The 21,290-nt window shown below is 46.2% G+C and overlaps 1 protein-coding gene across 1 annotated transcript in view; it reads right to left on the bottom strand.

Moving 5' to 3' along the window:
- Window positions 1-477: 477 nt before the first annotated feature.
- VIPR1 (vasoactive intestinal peptide receptor 1) overlaps window positions 478-21,290 on the bottom strand; it is a 117,054-nt gene continuing 96,241 nt past the window's right edge. Inside the window, exons 9-13 of the mRNA XM_036378930.2 lie at window positions 20,699-20,768; window positions 15,528-15,619; window positions 10,902-11,031; window positions 10,252-10,293; window positions 478-8,022 (exon numbers count right to left, since the gene is read on the bottom strand). Coding sequence (XP_036234823.2) covers window positions 7,831-8,022; window positions 10,252-10,293; window positions 10,902-11,031; window positions 15,528-15,619; window positions 20,699-20,768 — 526 coding nt within the window. The 3' untranslated portion in view covers window positions 478-7,830. The remainder of the gene's footprint in view (window positions 8,023-10,251; window positions 10,294-10,901; window positions 11,032-15,527; window positions 15,620-20,698; window positions 20,769-21,290) is intronic.

Raw genomic sequence — 21,290 nt, forward strand, 5'->3', positions numbered from 1 at the left:
CTGTGAATGCAGGAATCATCTCACACCCGTGGATTGTGACAAAATGATCACAGTGTGGTCATGATTGCATGGTTGTCACCTCCATGCATCAGTCCTGCCTCCCAAGCACCATCCAGGCACCCAGCTCGTGCAGTGGAGGAGGTTTTGGGGTCAGTTATGTTGGATTTGGTACTGGTTCTTCTGCTGGCATTGATGTTCCCAAATAAGGTCTCCTCAGAACTCCCATCTACTTGAAGATGTCCCTGCAAGGACTAAATGGCCTTTAAAGGTCCCCTCCAACCCAAATATTTCCATGATTCTCTGATTTTAAGAGTGATTTGGTCTATCTGATTAACCTTTCAAAGTATGAAGCCATTATGCTTCACTCTAAGCAAGAACCTCCCCAGCTCACAACTTCCTTCTTAGTTTTCCTTCTCATTGTGTCTTCTCCAGGACCGTGAGGAATAAATTAAAATATCAGGTGCAACACCTCAGACACAATGTCTTCACGATGGTTTTATTGCTTGTTTTCAGCAGTGTCAACCACAGAGAAGAACCCCCTCTGAAGCAAGGAGGTGAACCAAATACAAAGGAAAAAAGAAAAATTAAAAGAAAAAAAAAAATAGCCATTTCATTGCATATGTACAGAGTCAGACCAAAAATAAATAACATCAGGCAAAAGGCCATGGAACAAGGCAGAGATTTCACCTGTGCTGAGCAAGCAGGCCTGTTCTTGCTGGCATGGAGGGTACATCACAAGCACCTGGTAGAGAGAAGCCCACAGAGACAGAGATTCTCTGCTCACAGCCCGTGCCCATCACCCTCTGCTGCCAAAGCCTATTTACAGGAGGGCAGAGCAGAGGGGTTCACAGCTGGAGTGAGAAGGGTCAGCTGGCACCAGCTGCTGACCCACAGCTTGAGGTGTTTGAAACAGGCTCTGAAAAATGCACTTTTGAGTTCAAAACTGCCTCTTTGAACTCGATTTATCATCATCATCATCATCTGAGTATCAAAAATGTGTTTATTTATTTATTTTTTTTTCTTTTTAAATGTGCTCTTCAGATCTCCTCTATGTACAAATGTACAATATCCACAAAACTTGGGTATAAAACACTGGTGCTCTGCTGCTGCCAATGTGTGTGTCCTCAGGGTCTGGCCCTCAGAACACAAGTGGGCATTATTTTCCTTACAGTCCTGTCCCAAATGTTTGTTTTCTCCCCTGTGATTTCACAGTATTCTAGAAATAACCAGAATTTCAAACCCTGGGCTCTTCAAGATATAGAACATCATGCAAGTTAGGGCATTCAGGAAGAGGTGGAAAGGATGATCTGTGCTCCCAAGAAACTCCTGATTAAAAGCCATATTTGCATCTGCACAGGTCTCCAGGGGAAATAACAAGGTCAGTCACTGAAATTAGACATAATAACAAGGTCAGTCACTGTAATTGTACCTCATCAGACTGAAAAGCAAATACTGGGTTTGGAGAGGGGATGAAAAGCTGACTGACTGAAAGGAAATGGATTGAAATCCACATTTTGGGACATCTGACTCCACCTGCTGTCATGGACGTATTTTCTGAAAAATACTTTTGCTGGGATTTTTCTCCTGAGAAGCTGAGAAGCCTCAGAGGAAAAGAAAAACAATGATTATCTGCTGCTGTGGAATGCAACAGGTGCATCTGTGATTGGTCTCATGGGGTTGTTTTTAATTAATGGCCGATCACAGCCCAGCTGTCTCGGACTCTCTGGTCAGTCCAAAATTTTATTATCATTCCTTTTCCTTCCTTCTGATGAAATCCTTTTCTTCTATTCTTTTAGTATAGTTTTAATATATAATTTTCTTTTACTATAATATATATCATAAAATAATAAATCAGCCTTCTGAAACATGGGGTCAAGATTCTCATCTCTTCCCTCATCCTGGGACCCCTGTGAACACCACCACACACCTGCCAGCCTGGGACTTGAATCTTTCCCTTTTTACAGCAGTTTAGTGCCTGACTGATGCCAGCAGAGTCCTTCTGGGTGGATCTGAGTGTGTGTGAGCCCCTGCTCTTCGAGGTTCATCTCCAGGGATGCAGCTCTGTGGTGCTTGGCCCCATCAGCACCGGGGTGGGAAAAGTGCAAATTTGCATTGTGAGCCAGGGAATTCAGGATTGCAATCCCTGTCCCCAGGGGTTTGGCACATTAAGGGTGCAGAGATGCCATGGGGGGAAGCCCAAGGCTGGGAGGGAACCTGGGCTGTGCCAAACACCCAGTGGGACACAGCAGGAGGAACGTTGTATGTGGGCTTTCCTGTTACAGCTGCATTCACCTGCCAGAGAAGGGACATTGCTGCTGGTCCACCTGTGCTTCCACAGGCCATTTATCAAACCAAGATGTACCTCTGTGGTCAGAGTAAAATAAGTTTCATGGGGACACATGTTGGCACTTCCCAGTTTGGAAGATTCCCTTTTAGTCTGAAATTATTTTGTGTTTTCTTTCCCTATATTTCCTTCCCTCTTGTTTAAACCCTGAGGTGAAGCTGGAAGGAATGGAGGCAAAAAAATTCCCCCTAAACCCCTTTAATCCCTGCCATGGAGCCAAGTGGTGTTGATTCACTCCTGAGCTTTCTTTGGAACTTCATTTTGCTTTTGAAAAACTGCCATCAATCTTGCATTAATCAGCAGGTGCATTTCTCTCTGAAAGCATTTCCATCAGATTGGAGCAGAGATTTGGGTATAATCCCTCTGCCCTGTGGCACAGACATGACCCTCATTGCTTTTGAGATGAATGGGAACCCAGTGGGGTATAGAGAAAAAAAGGAAATACGATGATTTGTTCATGTATAAAATATCTTTTCTCCAGCAACACCTTCCTGGAGAAAAACATGACTTGTTTCCTAGCAAAAAACCCCAAACAAACCAAAAATAAAACAAAATCTTCAGATCTTTCAGCTTCTGGCCTTTTCTGCTTTTCATTCCACAACTGCAGTAATGCTGCTGCTCCTGCATTCACAACTCTGATTTTAAAAATTTGTTTGGTTTTAATGCCCTTAAAATTCTGCAACAGAATTTCTTTTCTAAACCCTAAACTTGGTCATATTTTTATTTCTTGCTGTTTGTGAGGGTCACAAAGCAACACAGGACCCAGCTGAACAGAAATATCTACAGTCTAATGTTAGCAGTGAACCTGCTACCTCTAGACCTTGACAATAATTTACTGTTTATGTTTTAATTTTTATATACTTATGAATAAATTTAATAATTCAATCCCTGAAGTATAGAACAGGAGGGGATTGCTCTATCCCTGATGTAAAAAGGGAGTAAGCATCTCCAAAATGAAGAAAAAGGAATTGTTTTGAAGGCCAATCCCAGTTTAATGCTGGTGTAATTCAGGAGTCACTGCCGTGAGCTGATTGGTGCAAGCAGGATCAGAATTTGGCTTTATTTCTAGAAAGAGTTTTGGAGCCCAATTCATGATCCTCAAACACATCTGTGCCTTTTGACAGAGGCAAAAGAAGTTTTCACAGAATGACCAGGTTGGAAGGGACCTTCAAGGTCATCGAGTCCAACCCAGCCCCAACAGCTCAACCAAACCCTGGCCCCCAGTGCCACATCCAGGCTTTGTTAAACACACCCAGGCATGGGGACTCCACCACCTCCCTGGGCAGCCATTCCAGAACTTTATCACTCTTTCTGTGAAAAGCTTTTCCCTGCTATCCAACCTGTATTTCCCCTGGTGCAGCTCGAGGCTGTGTGCTCTGGGTGTGTCAGTGCTGCTGCAGAAAGAGCCCAGGGCCAGCTGAGCACAGGCACCTTTCAGGAGCTGCAGAGAGTGATGGGGGCAGCCCTGAGTCTCCTTTGCTCCTTTAATACATTTCAAGAGGCACACCTCTGATCTTTGATGCAGCAAATGGATGCAATTGTCCTGCTGGGGTCAGTTTTGGGGTCAGGCTGGAGCTGGGGGAGCAGCAAAAGTGCTGAGCTCTGTTCTGTGCTCTGTGTGGGGCCAGGACAGCCCAGTCCACGCTGTCATCTGCAGTGAAGTCCTTGAATTCCATTTTATTGATGAGCTGGATGAAAAACAGAGTAGACCAGGCCAAGTTGTGGAGCCAAATTCCAGCACTGAGCCAGTCAAACAGGGCCCAATCCCAATGTCATCACTCACTTGATTGCTCATGTCCCCAGAGTGAAAAGATTTCTCTCTTTATAAAGTGATTTCACCCCCAGCTCCTCTGTTTTCCTGGAACACAGCTGGGCTGGCAGCTCTGCCGTGCTGACATTGCCATGCCTGTCACAGCAGGTCCATTCAGCAGGTTCACTTAACCCCTCAAACACCCCTGACAGCAGAAAGGAGGCATGGCTGGATGTTCAGGGATGAAATAATTGTGAGCAGGGTGCCTGGGGGCACAGCTCTGGCATGCTGATGTACTCCACACTTTTTGAAGGAGCCCCTCAGCTCAGGGAAGATCCCATCTTCAGGTTCCTGTGCAGAACAGCGCGGTGGGGAACGTGACAGGCTGCAGAGGAGCCTGTGGTGAGGGTAAATATCCAGCTGGGGTTTTCCCCTGTCACATCTCCAAAAGGCAAACCTTTCCTGGCTGTCTTTGGCATATGACTGGTGCTGGCTTGGGTTAGCACAGGGCTGGGACACAGGAAAAGCTGCAAACACAGATTTCCTCCTGCGAATGGGGAGGGAAAGGGGAGCACAGGGAGAGGAAAGGGAAGGTGAGGAGCAGAGGGAAAATGCTCAGTGTGTCTCAGGATGGCTCACAGGCTTTCCCCCCAGCAAGGCTGCCTGGAACAGATGGGAAGGGATTCCCTCACATCCCACAAAGGAGGCTGCTGGCAGTGGTGCTGCACTTCTGCTCCACAGCTCTGTGCTCCAGCTCCTCTGCTGCTTGGCTGGGACCTGAAATTCCAGTTCATACCACAGTGGATGCATTCCCAAGACTGGGCAGTGCTCCTCTGCAGCCCATCAGTTTTGTTGGGCATAAATATTTACCATGACAGATGAACAGGGAGAATTGCTTTGCAGCCTGATGGATCCAATCTTTCCCAGACTGACATTGCTTCAAAACTCTGAACCAGCGAGACATTTTACACCAAGTGGGACAACTGGGAAGCTGAGACTGAATTTTCCCTTGCTTCTTCTGGGCTTCCTTGAAGTTAGTCATTCACCTGGAAAAATGCAGGTCAAATCCTTGCTTTGAACCAGGCACAGCAGCAGAACTGGTGGCACTGGTGGGATTTCTCCAGTATTTCCTGGGTGAGTCCTAATCCAGGTCTGAAAATTCAGACCTGAAAACTCAGCAGAGCAACACAAGCACCAAACACAAAGAGAGTCACAGAACATATCCTGAGTCAGAAGGGACCCACAAGGATCATTGAGTCCAACTCCAGGTCCTGCCCAGGACAACCCCCAAAATCAAACCAAATGCCTGAGAGCACTGTCCAAACTCTTCTTGAACTCTGACCAGGACCACTTCAGAGGTTCTTGCCTCTGAAAATATTGTGGGTTTCAATGGGATATTGTTTGAGGGGTGTCAAGGCATAAAGGCTTCAATTCAGGAAAAGTGGGGAAATTTTGAGCATCTTCTTGTTTTCTCTGTATTTTGGGAATCAGGGAGCTGCATTTTGATGATCTTATGGCATGTCAGAGTTGGATCCTCACTGTTGATGTGGGCTCAGTGCAAAGTAGTCATAACAGAGCTGGCTCACACCTGGCCAGCCTGGAATCACCAGCACTGTAATTCCAGGAATTTTCATGTCTTCCTAATGTTTTAGGACCCACAGGCTGGGTAGCCATGTGCCAGGATCTGAGCTGGCTCCCTGCAAACTCAGGAATGCACGTTTGCTCTTGGTGGATCAGTTCCTCATGGCCCTTTACTGACTCCAGCCCCCCTCCTGGATAAATACTTTGGGAGCACCCAGCTCAGCTGGTAACAGGCTCTGGAATGGCCATAGCATGGAACACTGCCCTGTCAGGACTCAGAAAGGAGCTGGATCTGCACGTCTCCTCCTGTGATTTGTGTGGTTTGTTGGCACCCTTTGCTTAAGGCCAACAACCCCCAACCCCACCAGGCTGCAGGTGCTTCCCTCCATTGAACTACATTTCACTGTGGAGAAATGAAGCAGCTAGAGAGATCTCTGAGCTCTAAAAGAGGAGCTCACCTCCCTCTCCAGGTGCCTGTGGTGGTGACCCAGGCACTCCTTCATGAGGACATGATTTAGTAGGATGGGAGCAGCCCAGTTACTGAGGGTACTCATGAGCTGGGCAGGGATTTTCCACCCTCAGCATAAAACTTTTTCAACCCCACTTGATGCAGTTGAGTGGGACACAAACATGAGCATCTCTATCCCTGAATTTTGTGTCTTCTGACTGAGTTTGGGATTGTGGGTTGTCTCAGATGAGCAGGACTGGGCTTTAGCATTTCTCCTTTTCCTCTCCACCACGAAAACAAGAATTAAAAAAAAACTCCTACCCTACTCCCTTGGTTTTAGTGGGATCCATGTGCATTCTTCAAGTAGGAATTGCCCCTGTATGGAAACTAACAGGCCTTCAGAAAAGAGGTAAAATGCACACACACATCCTAAATATCTAACAATGCCTTCCTAGAGGATGAAAGCTCCCCAGAAAAGCTGAAGAAGAAATCCATTTAATTTCCTGCACTCCTTCCTCCCTCCTGGAGTGCCAGTTGTGTGCTGAGACAACCTTGTCCTGATGAAAGCAATTTCACCTGCTGCTGTGACAGGAATTTTTTTCATCTGGAGAGTGGCTCCTTATGGCAGCTCTGACTCAATTAAGGATTACAGGGCCCTATATTTCCCTTTCCTGACAGTGTGTGCTAAGCAAGTGCAAATGAATTACAGCCCAATTATTTCCCCCTGATCCCTAATGATCCTGGGTGCATCCATGCCCCGAGATCTATGGGACAACTTCGAGAAAATGAAAAAAACACAGCCGTGCTCTGCTTTTGTCATCTGGCCCTGCTTTTTATACATGCAAATCGAGTTTCCTGTTCATGGAACACAACCAAGCAAAACACCATGTCACCAACACAGTGCAGAGAAGGTGCTCATGCTGCTCCTTCTCAGTGATCTGCTCTTCCACAGGGTTCCTGGAAAGCTTCTGCTCCCAAGGGTGGTGGGGAAATAGCAGAACACACTGGGGCATCCTCTGAGGGGCTCTCCTGGTGCTGCAGCTTCATCTCCACCTGTGTAAAATGTGGGGGCCATGTGCTGGCCTCTCCCTTCCTGCTCATGTTCCTCCTGTCCCTTCTCCCCATGTCCCCAGCACCATCTTTGGTGCTGTATCATCATCTCTTATCCACAGGAATTTTGGCACATTCATATGTTTGGTGGTTTTTTTTTTTTCCTGCTTCCTGCCTCTGTCTCTCCTTTACTGGCTCATTTAAAAAAAAAAAAAAAAAAAGTGCAATTTGTCTGTTTGAGAGATGCCAGTTCTGGTAAAGCCACCAAGGAGTGAGGCTCTCCCTCCCTTACCCCCCAGTACATTATTTATGACACACCAGCATCTCCCAGGCTGTCCTCAAGCAAGTTGGACAATTCCTCAGAGTTATCAATCCCTGAGGGCTTGAAACTGAAGCTTAAGTTGGACAATTCCTCAGAGTTATCAGTCCCTGAGGGCTTGAAACTGAAGAGTGAAAGGCCTGAAAAGAGCAAGAGCAAAAGTGTTCCTCTGCCTCTTGGCTCGTCCGATCTCATCCTGGACGCCAGCGGCTTTTCCAGTTGTGTGTCCTCGGTTGGCTCATGCGGAGCAGGTCATTTCACAGGGGTTTGTCATGGGATCACTGATCCCCGGGGATCCTCGTGTCTCAGTTTGGGATGCTCAGTGCCTGGGGAGCCTCTCACACCAGGGAGAACTCGGCCTGGAAGCCGGAGCAGCGGCGCGTCTTTGGCGAGCACTTGGTCAGCATGGAGATCTGGGTGCTGAAGTTGGTGCCGTTGCTGCCCAGGGAAGGGTGGTGGTACTTCATGTCCGAGCCCAGGAACCTCTCCAGGTGCCACCTCCGCCACTTCCTCTTGAGCTCAGCTTGCACCTGGGCATGGGAAAGAGAAAAGGCAGTACAGGGCATCACTTGGTGTTCACAGAATTCCCAGAATGACCAGGTTGGAAGAGACCTTCAAGACCACTGAGTCCAACCCAGCCCCAACAGCTCAACCAAACCCTGGCCCCCAGTGCCACATCCAGGCTTTGTTAAACACACCCAGGCATGGGGACTCCACCACCTCCCCGGGCAGCCATTCCAGAACTTTATCACTCTTTTATCACTTTTTCCTAATACCCAACCTAAATTTCCCTTAGTGCAGCTTGAGACTGTGTGTGGCCACATTTCTCTTCACAGGGAAAAGCAAGGCACAACTTCCCAAGGATATTCCTGGGAATCGCAGTGAGGAACCTCAGAGAAAGAAAAAACAATTCTTATCTCAATTGCTGCTCCTCTTGTTCACAAGTGTAATGCATTGTGGAAGATTGTTTACCTGAAGGAAATTGGTAATTGGATTCTGGTGTGTTTTGATTCATTGACCAATTGAATCCAGGTGTGTGTGTGGGGACTGTCACTGACAGTCACCAGATGCTGTGCAGTTGAGTTGAGTGCTTGTGCAGATTCAGTTTAGATGTAGTGTAATATAGTATAGAATAATATAGTATAATAAAGTCATTTATTAGCCTTCTGATATCAGTGGAGTCCTCCTGGTCCTTTCTCCCTGCCACGGGGGTCATTTTGATTTCTGATAACTGTGTGCTCTGGTTGTGTCAGTGCTGCTGGAGAAAGAGCCCAGGGCCAGCTGAGCACAGGCACCTTTCAGGAGCTGCAGAGAGTGATGGGGGCAGCCCTGAGTCTCCTTTGCTCCAGGCTGAGCACCCCCAGCTCCCTCAGGGCTTCCTCACAGGGTTTGTGTTCCCAGCCCCTCTCCAGCCTCCTTGTCCCCTCTGGATGTGCTCAGTGTCCCAAGGTCCTTCCCAAGCTGAGGGGCCAGAGCTGGGCACAGCACTCCAGGTGTGACCCCAGCAGTGCCCAGGGCAGGGCCAGAGTGACCTCCCTGCTCCTGCTGGCCTCACCATTCCTGAGCCAGGCCAGGAGCCATTGGCCTTCTTGGCCACCAGGGCACTCTGCTGGCTCATGGTCAGTCACTGCTGACCAGCACCCCCAGGTCCCTTTGTGCCTGGGCACTGTCCCAGCCACACCATTCCCAGCCTATTCTGACCTGATTATGTGAGCAGCCTTGGGTAACCCACCCACCCCAGGGCCAAGAATTACTTTATAAAAGTCACTGAACTTGGCTTTGCCAGAACTTTTAACCACATAAAGGGGACACTCCAGTCAGTAAATTACTGGAGCAGAAATCCCTGAGCTTCATCAGAATGAATATTCTTATTGATACAGTCAAGGTGCCAGACTACTTAACTTCAATGACAACACTTGGGGAATGTAATTAAGATGCTTTCTTTTTCACTGCCCTGTTTTTGGTCCAAATAGAAATGATTTAACTACAGCTTGTTTGTAAATCTGTCAGTACAGCTGTGCTTTTCTCGACAGAAGCTGCTTGTTGCTGCTCAGAGTGTTTACAGAAATACCCTGGTTTATGCCATTCCAATTCAAATCCTGAACAAACCTGACCACTGTCCTTGTCCCCTCCTGCAGCCCTCCAGTGCAAATTTTTAGGTAACAGCATGAATTAGCTGGAAAAGCTGTGTCTGAAGGGCTCTGAGAAAAAAAACCACAGGAACAGCACAATGCCAGGATGAGAATGCCAGGACTAAAATGTGGGTAAATCAAGATTATTCCTGCAAGGCAGAAACAGGTTCACCTGCACTGCTCTGTGCAGTCACACCAATGCCTGCGCTGGTTTTGGCAGTGGGTGTGATCCTGGGGAGGATTCCTGGAGGCACTGAGCATGAAAAGGACTTAGATGGGATTTATCCTGCCCTGCTGAAGGTGCTGCTTTGGGATCAGGGATTGTGCAAGTTCACACAGGAGCTCTGCTGATGCTGTCTCATGAGGAGAGGATGGGCTCAGCAGCAACGCTACAGTGCAAGCACAAGTCCTGATGTGTTTATTAATTGTTCTTAATTGTGCTGAAAACTGTCAGGCAAATGTTTGAATTGTTTTCCTGGAGAGAGAGAGAGATGTGATTTGGATGCTTCCCCCCAGTATTGTAACACCAGGATCAGGGATGGGACACTTCCCAATCCACTCTCCACATGCATTCATTCTGTCCTAGCTGCAAACATTAACCAAAAAGCCCTGATGGTCTGGTCTTACCTCTCCATTGAGAAAGCAGTACAGAACAGCCACCACAAACCCCTGGGGAAAGGAGAAAACAGGATTTTAGCACTACAGACAAGGAGAGAGTGTAGATCCTTTCAGCTCCCAAAGGAGAGATCACACAACCACAGAAGTGTTCAGGTTGGAAAAGACCTCTAAGGTCATCAAGCCCAACCATTCCCCCAGCACAGCCAAGTCCACCAGTGGCCCATGTCCCCAAGTGCCACATCTGCACAGTTTTTGAACACTTCCAGATGCCAGATGTGCAGTGAGAATGATGCAGACAGGGTTGTTAATAATTCCCCACTGAATGAAACTTGCTGCTCAGAGCCCCATCCACCCTGGCCTTGGACATGGCAATAATACAAAATCTGAACTGAGTTGTTTATTTTTCTCCCTTAAGTATGAAAAACCACAGAGACACCAATGTACAGAGGAATGTTTTCTTTTCATTTCCTAAAATGAGGGAAGAGAATCTCCTTCTGGAAGGCAAAATATAAATTTATCTTTCATCCTTGCCAGGCTGGAGTAAGTAGATTTTCCACAAAGGTACAAGAGCAGTATGGGGCATGCCCAGAAAAAAACCCATGTCCAGCTTGTTGCATTTCTCCCTGGTGACAAACCTGGTGACCCAAATGGTGGCTTACCTGGAATGACCCAACCACGAGCTCAAAGACCAGCTTCACTTCTGCTTTGAAATTGTCAGGGAAGAAAGCAAACATGATGTAGTGAATGCCAAAGAGAGGGATCAGCAGCAGAGTGGACTTGGCCAGCCTCCTGTTGGAAAGACAAACATGAGCCAGGAGGGGAGAGGGAAAAGGGTAAGAGGCTGAGGAATCGTGCAGCTGAGCCCTGAAATAAGCCCTGAAAATTTATTATTTCTCCTTGTTCCACAGACTGCAGATGGCTGGTGATTTCAGACCTGGTGGCACCATAAAATGTGACATTTTTATTCCCAGTAGCTCCACTGGAGGTATTTCTTTCTCCCTCCTCTCTTCTTCCCCTCCCACCAGAGATCTTTTTTTCATCTCCACAAGCTAAATCATCATCTACCAATGTCTTTGTTTGCCTGGGATTTCTGAAAATTACAGCTTCTGGGAGAGAAATGGTATGTTTAGCTCGGAATAATGACAGGCTACTGCACAATGAATGTCTCCAAAGGAGGGGGATGAACAGTATTAGTGCTTAATGGCATCATGCTGGGTAATCAGGGGTCTAATTAGGAAGAGATGATAATGTATTAAATGTAATCATTATTTAAAAAGTAGCTGGCAGAAAGAAAATGAAATCAAGGGTCTAAGGATGCTTGTGGGGGTTTTGTCTCCCTTGGTCACTCGTATCCTGTGACATCTCCCCCTCTCTCAGAGGCTTCTGGAGGGAATAAAGCTAAGGCTGGGATGTTGCAAATATTCATTTTTCCACCTGCAACCCCTCCACCTCCAAAGCCTCATCAGGCTCAGGCCTCTCAGACCATCTTCATTTATTTGGCACCTGCAGGAGCCCACTGGAGGCTGATGTGGCAGCTTTGTGCAGAGGATGCTCATCCCTGTGCCTCCCAAAGCTCCTCTGTAGCTCTCCCTGGGCCTGGCCCAGAGACAGCTCAGCATTAAGGCTGTGATTGGAGGCTGTGGCTCATCCCAGGCAAAATGGGAGCCTGCAGGAAGATGAGGAACTTTACAGGAGTTTGCCTTTCTCACATCCCTCACTAACAAGCACATCCCTGCTCAAAGGGATCCAAAATCAGAGTTCTCTGAGGAACATCAGCCTAGAGGAGGAGACATGGTGCTACCTTTGTGTCCCACATTGACAGAGATGCTGTTTGCAACCTCCAGTGGATTAGGAAATTTCATCTTATCATTGCAGACAACACTGGGACCTTAATTACAATATTTTCCCTCCTGGCTGGACTGTGGTGATGAAAAGGACAGAAATGACAAGACTTAAGCCCCCTCCTCCGATTTGCACACCTCACCCCAGTCTCTTGCTCCCAACACTGAGCTTCACCAGATACTGAGTTTTAGATTGTATTTTGGCATCAAGGCAAGGGCTCTGTGATTTTTAAAAGACTCCACCACCTAAACACTGCACTCAGGAAGATCATCACCCAGTCCCAGTGTCATTTCTCCCAGGAAGCTGAAGCCTGGCTGTGCTGGAGGCAGAACTGCTTGGGGTATTGTCTGAAGCTGGGTAAATCAGCTGGAAACCATGGATTCTCAAACCCCTCATTACTCTGATTCCCAGCACACCCCAGACCTCCCCTATCTGACAGATACACCTGGTGACAGGTAATTTTGGGAGAACATGTGTCCATTAACCTGCATGAACCTGCTCCTGTCCTTGGGAGTGGGCTAGCGTGAACCAGCATTTCAGTCATGCTCCTTGGTATCATAATGGAAAAGTTACTCAGAGGAATTTAATGACAGTATTGATCCACAGACATGGACAGAATGGAGAGATGAATTTTGCTCAAGTTTTCTGTTGCAGAAGACAAATTCTGTTTGCCTGAAATATTGCTGTCCCATTCTTGCACATGTCCCTGTCATTTCCAGAAAACTGTTTTGGGAGACTTGTTTTTACAGCTTCCAGTACATGAAAGCCCAGTTCCCTGCCTGCAGCATTAATGAGGGAGTCAGCAGCACACCTGAACTTCCAGCCTGCAGCTAAGCTCAGACCTTTTGGAGTTGAACAATGCTGTCAGCAGGCTGTGTGTGTGGAAAATAAACAATATAAAATACACATGAGAAGGAGGGAGAAATGCAAATGAGATATCCAGGACGCTGTTAGTTTAAAACAGCTTTGTCTCAGATGTGGCAGGAGGAATGCACACAGAATCACAGAGGCATTTGGTTGGGAAAGACCTCCCAGCCCATGGAGTCCAAGCTGTGCCTGATCCCCACCTTGTCCCCAGCCCAGAGCACTGAGTGCCACCTCCAGGCCTTGCTTGGACACCTCCAGGGATGGGGAGCCCACAACCTCCCTGGGCTCCTCCCTTCCAATGCTTCACAGCCCTTCTGGTGAAGGAATTCCTCCTGATGTCCAGCCTGAACATCTCCAGGCACAACTTGAGGCGATTTCCTCTCATCCTGTCACTTGTTGTCTGGGAGAAGAGCCTGATCCCCATTTGGCTCCAACCTCCTTTCAGGGAGTTGTGGAGAGCAATAGGGTCACCCTGAGCCTCCTCTTCTCCAGCCTAAACACCTCCAGCTCCCTCAACATTTCAGCAGCAGTTTTCGGCTAAGAACTGTTGGGTCCTGTAGTCAAACCCCAGAAGTCTCCACAGATTTCTGTCTAAAAGTAAAAATCTTGGGACCATGCTGAGAACTTGCCTTGGTGGGGTCCAGCCTTCAGTTTCAGACAATTAATATTTGTTTTCCCAGGAAAGTGTGGTGTCTTGTACCTACTGCAGTGAATTCAGCCAACAGAGTTTTCCAGATGTGGCTGGTGGCCAGGTGCCACTGTACAAGGGGACAAGTGTCCGTAGGTCCTGTGTCATGTGTGACAAGTCTGTGCAAGTATTGGAAGTGTCCTAAAGCACCTCATGCGCCTTCCTAAAATTTTAGGGCCAGGTTGGAAAGAGCTCTGAGCAACCTGGGATGGAGGAAGGTGTCCCTACCCATGGCAGGGCATTGGATGAGCTTCAAGGTCCCTCCCAACCCAAAATGTTGTGGGATTCTATGATTCTGTGAAGTGAGCAGCTGATTCATTCCCCAGTGGAACTGAGCCATCTTTCCAGGTGGTGAAGGAAGGTGAGGATCTGTGGATGTCAGGATCAGTTGTCCTTCAGCAGAACCCCCTGTTGAGCAGGTCAGTGAGGGGAACTCTGTGTTTTACCAACATGCCCTATGTTTGTTTACAGGGCAAAAAGAGCTTTCCTGGCAGCTCCACCTCACTGGAAAAATGTGTCCTGAACCCAAAGCCCAGCACGACCTCTGAGATAATCTGGGCATAACTCATCAGGTGCAAGTTGGCAGCACTTTTGCTGAGGGGAACAGGAGCCAGGAGTGCCAGGACAATGCTCCGTACTGGAAATTATTTAAATATGCTGATTTAATCTGTGCACCTGCTGCAAACCTGGGGTGCAAAGATAAAATTCCCAATTGGAAATCCAGAAGGGCAGGTGGTAGAAAGCACAGGGTCTGGTTATGTAGGTGTGTTGTGATGACAGGAAAATAGGTAATTGGCTTTGGCTGCTGCCAGGAAAATTAAGGTCAAAAACTGGCATTTCCTTTCACAAATCTGAGAATCTCTCGAGGCAGATGAAATGAATAATTCACCAAAACCAGAGAGAAGGTCTCAGTGCTGTGGCTGGGCAGGATTTAAGGAACATATTGTCACTTTTTTCCATCCTACAGGATGATGAAATGAGGTTTTTTAGGGAACCCAAAAGCACAACTCCCTCTGAAGACCAGGATTTACAAGCAGTGACCATGCAGACACTGGACACTTGTATTGAATTCTTTTCTAGGAAACATTTAATAAATATCCAGGACAGCTGAAAAACGGAGCCAGAACAGTGGGAAGAGTCAAAAATAACCTGGTCTGGACTTTTATTTTATTTGTATTGAAGCCAGAATAAATCTATGCAGATAGACATTTCTTTCACTCTTAAAATACTGCAGCTGAAACCAGCCTTGGCCACTGAGAGAGATGTTGATCTCTCTGGCATGTTGTTCATTATATAAAGCCCCATTAAGGTCAACCTCATATCCCTGGAATAAAAGTATTAAGTCAAGTAAAACTTCTAAGACAGTGATCCTTCTCAACAGAGAAGAGAAATATATTGAGTTAATCCAATCTTGTTTAGAGATCTCTTTTAGGATGAGGAAAATTTGTCACAGATCCTACTGAATGGTAATTTTTTAGATCTCTCCTTTTTTAAAACGGAGGGTCAGGAAAATAAGAGTGTATACTGTGAAGAGCAACTTTTTGTTTTCCATCAGGGGCTTTCTGCTTCCAGAATCCAATAAATATTAAATATTCAAAGAAAAATTATATTTGGCTTCATGATCATTATTATTACTCTCATTTCTTCATCATTAATCTCAGGAGAAATCCCCCTCACCTGCCAAAAACTGACATAAAACCTGACCAGCTCTTTTAGCAAATGCTCCATTTCCTGATTTCTAATCTGCTTTAAGCAATTAAAATTAATTGATTTTGATCAGTGCAGACAGACACAATCATGAAACAAGATGCAATGAAGAATTATCAAGCAGCCAGGCAGGTTTCCCAAAAGGCACTTTTAGGATAGTGTTGGAAAATCTGGGACTTACGAATATTGGCTGGTTTCGTTGTGCCCAACATCTGGGGAATGCAGCTTCTGGACTAAGATACGGATGATGCAAATGAAGAGGATGAAGTTCACCTGTGGAGATGGGAAGAGAGGGGTAAAACATCAGCATTTTCCTCCAGGGAAAAGAGCCCATCTCTAGAGGGGAACTCCTCTCACTGGAATGGTTTTTGCCATGGAGGGAGCTGCCGTTTAACAAGCCATGAGCAGAGAGAGCCCCTTCTCGGGGGAGCACATGGAAAACCGACACAGGATGATGGCATCTTGGGCCTGACATCAGCCTGCTTGGGACTTCGTGTCATACATCCCAAGTATGATGATGTCAAGCCCATAGAGCACAGCTTTGCACGATGTCCTGGAGCGCGCGCGGGAGGAGCCGCACGTGGCGCCCGGCGGCTCGCCAGGCGGTGTAGCAGGCCCTGGGTCTGCAAGGGCCCCGTGGCGTGCAGAAGCCTGAAGATAGGAAATGCCAAGTCATGGTGAATGGGCTAGAAAGACCCCTTCCTGCCTTTTGGAACCCCTGCTTATCTCTCTGTAACCCTGCAGGTCCCTTTCCTTTAACCCTTGCCATTGGACCATTTCTGATCCCCCTGTATCCTATATAAAGGGCTAGTTTAGCCTGGTTCTGGCAGAAGAGCTGTCACTGGAACCCTTCTCAGAATTGGAACTCCAAATGGCCTTCTCCTCTCTCTCCTAGCATCTGCCTGCCTAGGCACCTAGCAAGCTGAAGGGCTGAAATCACAATGAGCTGATAATCACTAAAGAGCTGATCTCACTTCAGCTTGTGTCCTAGGGTGATGTTTTGATGCATGTATCCCCATTTGTGTGTTCTGTTTATGCTGGATATCATGTTCTGTGCCTTCAAGACTGGCTCTGAAGAGTGAAAGTTTTGTTTTGGTTTCTTATCAGCCACTCCCCCACGGCTGGTGGGACACACAGACAGGGCAGTACATGGTGCTGCTTTTGGTTTTTGCTTTTTTGCTTTGCTCTTGCTCTTGCTTCTGCTTTGCTTCTGCTTGCTCTTGCTTCTGCTCATTAGCTAGTTTAGCTAAACAGTCCACATTTCTTCCTGGACTGTTTCTCCTTTCCTTTTTTGAACCAACTTGAACCTGCTCTGGACTGGGACCTGGGAACACTGAGAGTTTGCACCTTGTGGCTGCAGCAGCTGCCCCAGCACAGGAGGGACTGATAACAGAGCGACCACCCCCAAGAGAGACTTTCTGAATTTGTCATCTTTTTCAGAGCAGTGTAAGAGTGGTGCCATCTGCTATTGTTCATTTTGTGTGCTGGGGGGTGCTTTGCCTGTTAAATAAGCAGGTTCTTTCCACTTCTCCCTGAGGAATCCTTCCCAAACTGCTGGGGAGAGGGGCCATGTGGATTAGCTTTCTGGAGGGGCCCCCCTTTGCAGATTCTCTCCCAAATTTGCCCTAAACCGGGACAGCTTGCTAAGGTTGCCTGCAGCTGAGAACTGCCTGGGAGCTTGGAAAGTCTGTCCTGAATAGGACTGTGCTGTCTGGGACCCTGCAGCCTGCTGGGGACACCCTGAAGCAAAGGCCGATTTAAGGCAGTGACATGAGGCCAGCTGCTGAGCGTGGTGAGTCAGGCAAACCAAACCAAACCAAACCAAACCAAACCAAACCAAACCAAACCAAACCCAGTCAAAAACTGGCATTTCCTTTCATAAACGTGAGAATCTCTCGAGGCAGATGAAATGAATAATTCACCATCACCACAGAGAAAGTCTCAGTGCTGTGGCTGGGCAGGATCCACTCCAGTGGGCCTCTGCTCAATCCTATTCGATGCCGTAGGATTTTAGCTTTTACTTTTTTCAGATCCTGTACTGCTTTAGGGTATAGCTCTAAAACTCCACAACCTGTCAGCTGCTGTTCTCCTGTTTTATTCAGATAAAACAATTCCTCTCTGGGTCTGAAACTCAAGGACACCTGAATGTCTCAGGCACTGAAAAGTGTAAACAAAAGTGAGCAGACTGGGGGTATATGACTTCATTACCTGAAGCTGTAATTGGAGGATTTGATACTTTGGGTTTTAGATTTTTTTTTTTTCAGGTTCTGTGCTGCTTTAGTGTGTGGGTCTGGGTTTCATATCAGGGGATGCTGAGCTCACTGCACAGAGCAGGGAGACAAAACAATTCCTGCTCCAGCTGGGCACCAAGGACAAATGATCCAAATCTCAGCCCCAAGAGCACAAACACCGTGGGCTGGAGAGAGAAAGTAAAGGAGGATGGGACTGCATGGGCTGGAGCTCTGGTTGGACAATTAACTCCAACATGCAAATGGAGCAGAACTTACAAAAATATGAGATCTTGTGACCAAGCCCTCTTTTGCTTCCATTAGCCATGACTGTGGCTCCAGCATTGCCAGGTTGTGGCCTTTGAAGGCTCTTCAGTAAATATCCTCTTTATTCCCCTTAACTCTGTCTAGCCTTTGTTCCAGCTGCTTAAGGCATCACATATATAACCCCTCATATGTAAAACCCCATCATATATATAACCCCTGGTATGCAAATGGACCAAACTTGTAACTGTATGAAAAACCCATGACCCTTGTCCATCCTGGGTGTAGCCCTTCTCAGAGGTTTCTGACTGCCCAAGGTGAACCTTTTGAAGGCATTTAATAAATACCCACTTTTATTCTCTTAATCTTGTCTAGCCTTTGTTTCAGGAAGCCACTCCAAGGCATCATGTTGGTCATGTTCTCTCTTGTGCAGCAAGGGACAGACCTCACCAAGGCAGCAGGGAATGTTCCCTCCTGGGATGTTAGACCAGAGCAGTCTGGCTGATAGCCAGATTTTAGGTGGTTCTTTTCATCCCAGAATCTCACAGTGCTCTACCAATGTACTCAAGCAATGTGAACCTTATTTATTAGCAAAGGTGTAGAGCTAGGAATGGGAATGTCCTGATGGCATGAGTTGAATGCAAATCTGCTTCTTTCAAGGTCCTCTCTGTTGAGTCATCCTGTTAATCATGCAACACAGACAACAGAAAAGCAATGACAGATTTCTGGGGACTTAGGTCAGCTTTAGTTTGGCACACAACCCCTTTCTTTATCCTTTCATGGTCAGCGAATGTGCAAATGATTCTAGTTTTTAGAGGCTCAGCAGCTGGAAGGGATTGTGTTAAACCAGCCAATCTGATTCCCTGCAAAAGTAGATGATATGATTTCTTCCAGCAATTCCTACACTTATCACAACAATAGATGAATAAAACAGACTGAGGTCCATCTCTCAAGTAGACACTCTTTTTTCAAAGCCTATGACTGATTGGATATCCATTGCATTTCTTGGTTATGATGCATTGCTTAATCACTTCTTACCTATTTTGAGCAATTTATCATAGTTTCTGTTTGTATTTATTTCCTTAAAAAATGGTTTGTGTGTCTGATTTGGTGGGAAGTGAAATTTATTAGTCCCAAACCAGCATTATCTAGATCAACTACACTAATGATCATTGATAACACACAAGCTGCTGCAAGGAAGGCAAGAACGGAGCAATTAAATTCTGACTGTGTTGGCTTGGAGAGGTCAAGAACAAACATGGAGTGGAGTGTCATATATGGGCTTGTATAACCTTGAAATTCCATGGTAAAAGATACAAGAATCAGGATATTGGAGAAGTTGTTTAGATTATTTTTTATCCCTAGAGTGTAATCGAAGATAATCAATGTGTACCCAGTGCTAAACTTCTTGTGCACAAGATATATCTCATGTACCTTAAAGATCTTATAGATCTTGTATATGTGTTTTTTCCTTGTACACAAGATGTATCTCATGTACTTAAACATCTTATAGATCTTGTAGATGTATTTCTTCCTTACACTGAAATATCAGCTGTATTCCCATGGATTTGGAGGAAATGCTGCATTACCCCCTGGAGAAAGCTGCTGTTCATCAGCCAGTGGCTATCATGCCCTTCCTTTAGGACAGATTTAGAGGATATCTGCTGAGGGAAAATCAGGAACTGCTGGGTAAATTCTGTTTGGCAATGAGGAAAAGATTTATTGGCCAAAAGAAAATACAGACCCATTGATCTGAGGAGAATAAAAGGGTGTGTTTTTTGACTGAAAGCTTATCCCAGGAAAGGGAAAATGCTATCTATAGCTTCCCAGGATGATATAAATGTTTGGAGATGTGTCATCTAAGTACTATATTTCTTTCCAGGGAGGTGAACAGAGCAAGATGTCATTATTGAAACTTTCAGTCTGGAATCCCTGCATGATAAATGCCACAGAAAAAAAAAGTCTTCTTGCAAAAGTCATGATGTACATGGAATAAGAAGTATGTCTAAGGAAAAAGTTCTGTTTAAAAGACATATATTTGATTTGATTTCTGTTGCAATTTTTTCTTTTTGCTTCCCTTGCCACATCGTTGACTTCATTTAAGAAAACTCAAAACTAAGTTTAACTTCAGTTCATTTGATCTTAAGGCTTGGATCCATGCCCAACAGAGCAATGTTCAACAAGGATGGAAGGACCCAGAGTTCTTGAGAAGTGTCCTGGTTTCTATGGTCAGGATTGATCATATCCAGAGAATTAAAATAAAACACTTCTGTTGATTTTTCTGGAAATTAGCCAAACTTCTCCAGAACTTACTCCAAAAATACACAGCTGGAATGCAACTCTGTACTGCTTGAAAGAGGCAAATTCCTGAGGGAATTCATCTACTCCCTTTTTACCTAAGTGGAAATTCATGGTAGGACTCATGTTAATTTGTAGTGTTGACATCTACACCTGAACAAGTCATCCTGGTCAGCTCAGAGAAACAAAGCCCCTCCTAGCATGGGTCATCTGATGGAATTCACTGATTCCTGGGGCAAAATGAGCCTTTCCTGGATGTCCAACCCCATTCCTTCACCTCCCTTGGTCACCCCACCAAGGAGATGGAGGTGGTCAAAGCTACATCAAGTCACCTCCACCCTGGTGGCCTGGTCACTGAAATTCCTCCTGTGGTCAATGCTGCAGGTGAGGGTGTTTATCTAATTTCCTCATCTTAAAGCAAATGTTTTCAATGTACAGTGGGATTTTACCTGGCAGTGCATTTTCCATGGACATTCACAGGACATTTCTCAACACCCCTTCACCCCTCCCCTGTTAGAACTAAAGATGGCTTTGCAGCCAGCAGAACGTGCTGATACTTTACCAAAATAGACACCAAAATAGGAGTTTTAATGATCCACCAGAATGGGGATTCCACTATTTCCTCCCAGCACCTAAAAAGAAACAAAGCCAGACTTAAAGCATCAAGCACAGCAAGCAAGCAGGTCTGTAACTTTCTCAGTTTTCCCTAAAAGCTCAGGTTTGCTAGGTTGGGTTGTATGAAGAGAACTAAACCTTGTGTATATGGACTGGGAATGGCCAAAACTTGCTTTACATTGGCTATGAGCACTGGTAGGTACCAAATATCCCAGATTTAATGTCAATTTTTTTCCCCTTGGCCATGGAATGGGCTGGAGGATGTTAGGCAGGGTGAATGTGGGGAAGGATGGTGGTTTTTCTTAATTTCTCCTACACTGAGCTCTGCTGCAGGGAAATTCTATGGAAACCATGAAAATCTATCAAAATCTATGAAAAGATCCACCAGGGCTCCAGTGCTCTCCACCGTCCTGGATGGAGGGGGTTTGATAAGCACAGAGCAATTGGCACCAACAGAAAAAAAACCAAAACCCATCACATCCTTCTGAAAAAAATACCAGCCAGTGGTGGGGTTAGTCCCATAAATCCAGCAAGCTGCA

This window comes from Molothrus ater, chromosome 1, assembly GCF_012460135.2.
Source record: "Molothrus ater isolate BHLD 08-10-18 breed brown headed cowbird chromosome 1, BPBGC_Mater_1.1, whole genome shotgun sequence".
In the NCBI taxonomy this organism is placed as follows: domain Eukaryota; kingdom Metazoa; phylum Chordata; class Aves; order Passeriformes; family Icteridae; genus Molothrus; species Molothrus ater.